Source organism: Triticum aestivum, chromosome 5A (genome assembly GCF_018294505.1).
Source record: "Triticum aestivum cultivar Chinese Spring chromosome 5A, IWGSC CS RefSeq v2.1, whole genome shotgun sequence".
NCBI lineage: Eukaryota > Viridiplantae > Streptophyta > Magnoliopsida > Poales > Poaceae > Triticum > Triticum aestivum.
The window spans coordinates 522,826,198-522,833,469 of record NC_057806.1 but is presented as its reverse complement, the minus strand read 5'-3'; the positions used below and the strand labels follow the sequence as shown (position 1 = coordinate 522,833,469).

General features: G+C 43.7%; 1 protein-coding gene across 1 annotated transcript; it reads right to left on the bottom strand.

Annotated features, from left to right (window-relative positions):
• Positions 1–1,545: 1,545 nt before the first annotated feature.
• On the bottom strand, positions 1,546–2,515 carry LOC123107465 (dehydration-responsive element-binding protein 1B). Its single transcript, XM_044529449.1, has one exon. It carries the CDS (start codon positions 2,391–2,393, stop codon positions 1,755–1,757), a length of 639 nt encoding a protein of 212 aa, XP_044385384.1. The 5' UTR covers positions 2,394–2,515; the 3' UTR covers positions 1,546–1,754.
• Positions 2,516–7,272: the final 4,757 nt, after the last annotated feature.

Genomic DNA, 7,272 nt, shown 5'->3' with positions numbered 1-7,272 from the left:
GGTTCTAAAGCCATGTTGGGACCGGGCCGTCGCTGCCGTCATCAACTTCACATCTTCATACCCTGTAAAAATACCCTAAAAAAATACCCTGTAAAAAATAAAATCATATTTCTTTTTTTTTTTTGAACATCAATACAGACACAAGCGCTCATTTTTTGAATTTATGAACAACTTATTAAAACACTTCCATTTTCTAAGAAACTGAACATTTTCTAAAAGCATGATCATTTTTTACAAATTCCGAACAATCTTGAAACATGAACTTTTTGAAAAAGGAAAAAACGTGAAAATAGAAAATAAAGTAAAAATGAATAAAAAGAAACAGAAAAGGAAGAAGAAAAGAAAGAAAGAAAAAAAGAAGAAAATTTAACAGAAAAACAAAAAATATGGAAAAAATCGTCAAAAACCAAAAAACAAACAATAAAACCGGTAAAAGAAAAAACCCGGTTTAGGGAACCTTCTAGAAGGTTTGCAAAACCAGAAAAAACCGGCTAGAACCTCTAGAAGGTTCCCAAAACCAGGAACGCTTAAACGGGCCGGCCCAGTCGGAGCGATCGCTCGAGCTCCTGTGCGAAGTAGGGACATCTTGACGCAGAATGCGTCGAATAGGAATTTCTGAAAATTCATGCTCAAGTAACATCTCTCCCATCTGAAGCCCGGGATAAAAAGCAAGAATTTAGATGCTTCGAAGGATTGGATTGGCTCACATCTATGAAGCTGATGTCAGAAAGTTGATTTCATAATCTCACTGCATAGTTGCACCCCTTGTTTATCTTCTTTTTTTTCTTTTTCTTTCATGTACTTATCTTATTCCATTTGATACTTATATCTGAAAATACCGTAAAACAATTGTTTTACTGTTTACCGCTCAAAAAAAGACCATATTTTTCTCAAACAATAGATTATTGTTAAAAAATGATTGCATGTAGGTCCAATTGTTCATAGTTTGAATTTCCAAATTAGTACGTGTCGTCGCTAGGGTAGTTCGGTTGCCCGTTCTTTGTATCTACTCTTTTTTCCGGTTGCCGCTTGCCAGTTCTGGTCAGCACAAATGGACGAATACAGTATGGAGTTCCTAAAAAAAATAGTGCGGGGTGTAGTACCTTCTACTTTTGGAATCAATTTGCAAGCCGTCCAAATCCATCATTTTCACAAGCTGTCAACCAACAGTGACGTTGTTCGATGTATCTTTTTCTTTTCATAAAATATTTGATACGTTTCTTTTCTCAAACTAATGCTCTATTTGATTTGGATTCATGGACAATAATAATTGATGGGTGTAAATAAGCAATCTACTCCCTCCTTCCCGGTTTATAAGGCTTATCTCAAAAATTTCGGTTTTCCGTTTTATAAGTCTCAATTTGATTGTTTCCATCACATGCTCAGATTTCAAAGTGCATTAATTCATTGCATGCAAGGATTATGAGAGACTTGATCAATACTCATCATCTACTTCATGCATGCATGCATTATAATTAATGCATTGATAAACATAATTTTTTTAAACAAATGCATTAATTGAGTGCTTTTACAAATCACGAAAAATATTTCACCACTCATCATCTACTTTGATTGGTCAGATTTTTGAATTGAGCCCTGTAAATGGAAAAGGACGTAGTAGTCCTTTCTCCCAAAAATAGAAACCGAAAAATTGCTATACACAATGAAGAAACAAACTGCCTACTCTGTGGGAAGAACACAACACAACTAGTACTAATATGTACAGTACAACTGTGCTGTGCTTAGCTGAACGATTAGCTCCACAACGGCGTCTGCGTCTCCGCCACGCCGCTGTGCTCGCTGTCCTCTCGCCAGGCTCCGGCGTCCGGCGGCTCCACGAGCATCCCCTGCGCCAAGCTCTCGTAGTACGACCCGGCAACCATGCCGCCAAACCACTCCTCGTCGTCGAGCTCCAGCAAGTCGCCTGACGACATGGAGAACAGCGCGCCGCTCGGGGCGACGGCCGGCTCCGCCGCCGGGCACGCGGCTGGAAGAACGATCTGCTGCCGCTGGAACGCGAGGACGGCGACGGCGACGGCGGTCTTGATCTCCCGCGCGCTGCCGAAGCCGAAGGAGCCGGCCGCGAGCACAGGCAGCATCCGCCAGGCGGAGTCGGCGAAGTTGAGGCAGGCTTTGCGGCCGGAGAGCGCGAGCACGGCGGCGTCGTGGGCGCGCGCCGCCATCTCGGCGGTGACGAAGGTGCCGAGCCAGAGCCTGGAGCCCCTCATCCCGAGCACGCGCACCTCGCAGACCCACCGCCCGGCGGGCCCCCGCTGGCGCACGCCGCGGTACAGCGGGTGGCGCGTCTCCTGGAACTTGGTCCGCCCCGCGGGCCGCTTCGGCGGCTCCGACCTCACCGTCCTGTGCCGCTGCTCCTCCTGACCAGACGGCATCTAGGTTGAGGATCTCTGCTGCTTGTAAGTGTGGAGTACTGGAAGAATCAGCAGCTGTGTAGAGAGGTTTGATCGATGGATCGGTGGAGGTTTTGTCTGAGAAAAATGAGAACTGAGACGGGGAGTATATATAAGCAAGTCGTAGGTGGTTACCTGGCGCCAGCAGAAGGAGGCAGCTTCATGGCGCGCGTTCCACTTCGTCTCTTGGTTTATTATAGTAATTTCTGCTAACACTCACCGCTTGTTTAGTTGGATGATTACTGGCGGTGGCGGGTAACCGGCCAGCCAGGGTTAATCACCCACCTGCATCGCATTCGCAAGCAAAAGCGCGTGTGCTCCACGTCCTTTGTCTCACCGAGCTACACGTCTACCCCTCTCCTCTAAGGTCTAAGCTCTTTCGTTCATATCCACTCACGCGTAATTTTCTTTGTTTTGGTAGTAACTCAGTTAACAACTTGCGTCCAATTTTTCAGATAGCTCTATATTTTTTAAGGTCGGTTTATAATACTAAAAATAATATCATCATTGTAGACTTCCTTTCAAATACAAATTCAATAATATATTTTTTGTGACTTGTGTCTTCCTAGTCAAATTTTTGGTCAAAAGTTTAACGCAAAATATGAAGAAACTTATAAACCCGGATGAATGATGTACCCATTGCACAACATGTAAGTATACGTAATACAACCACATAGGTACTTTATCCCGAGTTTTGCCGTAGTCGCAATGTTTCGATTCATCCTTTTCTTCTAAGGATTTTATCAGAAAGACAAGACCCAATTTTTTAGAAACAGTCATCCATGATACAAATATCTACTACTCCATCCGTCCCGTAATATAAGAGTGTTTTTAACTTCGAGGGAGTACTACCTTAAGGGGCACATCACTTGCCAGCCTGTCATCTCACCACTGGCCACATGATTAATCTAAGATTCTTCTATGATTAATCTAAGATGGAGAGGGCCGGGGTGATAAGTGCACTCAGCACCTGCTTCCTCGTGACTCACTCTCACCGGCCTACCACAGTTGTATTTTGTTACTCCATTCAATCCGGACGCGGATTTGGTGAACATGGATGCGCGCGCAACTTTTATGAATAGTAAATTCAAAAAAGAATTAGAAAAAATCAAAAAATCTGAATTTATTTTTTAAATATACATAATCAACCGGTATACTCGCATATGAAGTTTCACGAAGAAATCACGTACGTGGTAATCTGGGCAAAAATGACAAAAGCAAAGCTAATCGAAGCTATATTATAAAACAATGTTTAATGAATAGTATGATCGCATTCGTATTTTCTTCACTAAGAACACCATGGGTGTTAATACATCATGAAACTTCACACGTGAGTAGAATGGTCGACTAAGATTCATACCGCGAAATTTCAGAATTTTTTTATTTTTTCTAGTATTTTTTATGAATTTACTATTTACATGGGTGCGCGCGGATCCATGTTCACCTTTGTATTTTCGATTCAATCCATATTAATTTACGCTGCTCTAGTGCAGTATAAAGTTGTGTTAAACAGCGTCAATTAATATGGGCAAAAGAGAATATAGTAATTTTCACTATTTCCTCGTCGCCGTCACATCACTCCGTGTCAACCCGGCATCATTGTTTCCCGAAAAAGGAAGAAAAATATCCTGGCATTTTGCCACTTGGCCACCGGATTAATTTAGGTTGGAGAGGCGGGAGGGAGCGGAGCGTGATGAGTGTATGCTTCCTCACGGCTCACACTCACCGGCCTCCACAGACAGCTCACCAGGATTTAGACATGACCCCGGAATAAGATCCCCGAGGTTCCGCGGCTGATTTGGTTGGGCCTCAATCGACCTGTCGACCATTAAATTAAGCTTTCTTTGGCCCACCTTCCTCCGTCACACATAATGAACCAATCAAAGTTTACCGCCTATGTCCGCTTTAGATTGGATGTACATTTTTTTTGTGTGGGAAGATTGGATGTAAATTTTGTGTGCTGCCCAATATTCAATTTAATCTTGAGCTAAATACCGGGGAACACACTAATTTTACACACAATCCAAGCGGACCCTCATATGGTTTCATATCATCCGGCCAAGTGAATTACTACCTCTGTCCCAAAGTAAGTGCCTCAACTCTCAACTTTAGTTCAACCATTTTTTTCCTTCTTTGTGTGTGTTTGCTTGTTCTTTTTTTCTTTCTTTTCCTACTCGGATATCCTTTCTTTAAGTGTATGTTTGTGTCTCGTGCATGTGGGCTTGTGTGAGTGTGGGTGCGCTTATTATATACTCCCTTCGTTCGAAAATACTTGTCATCAAAGTGAATAAAAAAGAATGTATCTAGATGTATTTTAGTTCTAGGTACATCTCTATTTATCCATTTTGATGACAAGTATTTTCGGACGAAGGCCATCGACATGAAACATGTCGATTAACGTCCATCATACACAAATAAGTAGTACTATGCAACAGACCATTGTCAAAAAAAATGTACAACTATGTGCTTGTTTCTCCGAATTGTCATATAATGAAAAGGTACAATTCTTGTGCAACTTATGTAAGTTTTTGCTATCATTTGTTTTATTTATTTTTCATATTTGTAAGGGTAGTGCCAATGACATTTATTCGTTTTACTTAGATTTTTTTATCTTATTCTAGTTTGTGTTTAACTTTTGTATACATGTTTTTGTTTATATCAAGAAAAGAAAAGTGATCGGCACATAAAAATATGATACAGATTAAAGAGTTGCCGCCTTATTTTAAGTGGCCATTGATTTGCCCCTCCTTTCTTTTATCTTTTTATATTAAACCGATCTTCCGCTGCTTTAAAAAGATTCCCTACCTTGGGGCAGATCCAGGATTTAGGTATAAAGAGGGGGCCACCGTTAAAAAAATGTCGATTGATATCATTATATCCTAACTAACTAATTGCCCGTGTGTTGCAACAGGGGCATATATATAAAGAGGGATCCAGGATTCTAGTGTTAGAGCATCTACAACCGGACCCTTCAAATCCGTCTCAAACGCCCGGGCAGGCCACCCGATCGCTGCCCGATCACGAAATTTGAACCCAGACGGGCCCCTCAAACGGTCCTCAAACGCCCGGGCTGACCGGCACCCCCTATATCCAGCCCAAATATGGGGCGGATATGGGGGCGCCTGGGCGCACCCGAGCACGCCCGCCACGTCGGCCTGACGGCGTGGCCCCACACGGAAACGCCCGGAAACCCGGCGGTTCGACGGACGTCGCGTCCGTCGGCGTGGTGGGAACGTCGTGTGGCGCCGCTCCGGCTCGCCGCCCAAGACAACATCCGGCTATTTAAGCCGGCCGCGTCCCGCAACCCTAACCCATCCCCCTCTCTGCGCCACCTGTCTGAGCCCTTCCACGTCCTCCCACTCTCGCTCCGGCGCTCTGCACACGCTCCGGCACTCCAGCATGGTTCAGAGCAAGATCACCTAGTATACCATGCTGACACCGGAGCACCACTACGAGATCCAACAGCAGATCTGGGCAAGGGAAGCCGCGCGCTTCTCCCGCATCGCTGCCGGGCTGCCTCCGGACTCGCCGGAGCCGGAGGAGGAGGAGGAGCAGCTAGGGGAAGAGGAGAAGGAGGGGCGGCCGGGGCTAGAGGAGGAGGAGGAAATGGCTATGATGGAGGGCGGAGGAGCCGGACCAGCAGGTGTCGGCCTTCAATATGGAGCAGGCGGAGGCGGAGTTCGCCTTCGCCCAGTCTGACGAGATGGCCGAGCAGCAGGCCATCCTGGAGTCCATCTAGAATGAGGAATACTTGGAGGCCAACCGGACGCTCCTCTGGCATTAGCAGGCGGAGACCGACGCGCTCTTCGACGAGCTCTATGCGGAGATAGAGACGGAGGAGGCCGAAGCGGAGCAGCCGAAGGAGCCGGAGCTGCAGCTGCCACCCATGCTGCCGGAGCCGGGCAGGGAGATTATCGTGATTTCCGACGAGGAGTAGATAGGATCGACGTAGAACGTAGGTTCTACTTCTTTTGCATGTCTTTATACCGATATAAGAATCTAGTATAAGATGTCTGAATATAAGAATCTAGTCTAAAATGTCTGGCATGTGAGGGTCCGGATTTGCCATATTTGGTTGTAGATGCTCTTACACCCAATCCAACTGGGGCCTCATATGATTACAACGCATGAACGGATAGGATCTACTTTTGGAATCATCAACAACCATTATTTTTGTGTTTTTTTATCTTCCGGCCAACTGAATTACTACCTCCGTCCCAAAATAAGTGTGCCAATTTTGTATTAAAGTTAAGACTTGAGACACTTATCTTGAAACGGAGGAAGTTTTTTTAGGGAAGGAGGGAGTATTATTTTAGTTCAATCACATTTTTTTCCTTTTTTGTGTGTGTTTGCTTGTTTTTTCTTTCTTTTTCTACTCGGATATTCTTTCTTTGAGTGTATGTCTGTGTCCCGTGCATGTGGGCTTGTGTGAGTTTGTGGGTGCGCTTGCCATATACTCCCTTCGTCCGAAAATACTTGTCATAAAAAATGGATAAAAAGAGATGTATTTAAAAATATTTTAGTTCTTGATACATTTTTTTATCCATTTTGATGACTAGTATTTTCAGACGGAGGCCATCGACATGAAATATGTTGATTAATGTCCATCCTACACAAATAAGTAGTACTATGCAACAGACCATTGTCAAAAAAAAGTACAACTATGTGCTTGTTCTTGCGAATTGTCATATTATGAAAAGGTACAATTCTTGTGCAACTTATGTAAGGTTTTGCTATCATTTGTTTTTTTTTCATATTTGTAAGAGTAATGCAAATGACTTTTATTCGTTTTACTTAGAATTTTTTATTTTATTCTAGTTTGTGTTTAACTTTTGTATACATGTTTTTGTTTATCAAGAAA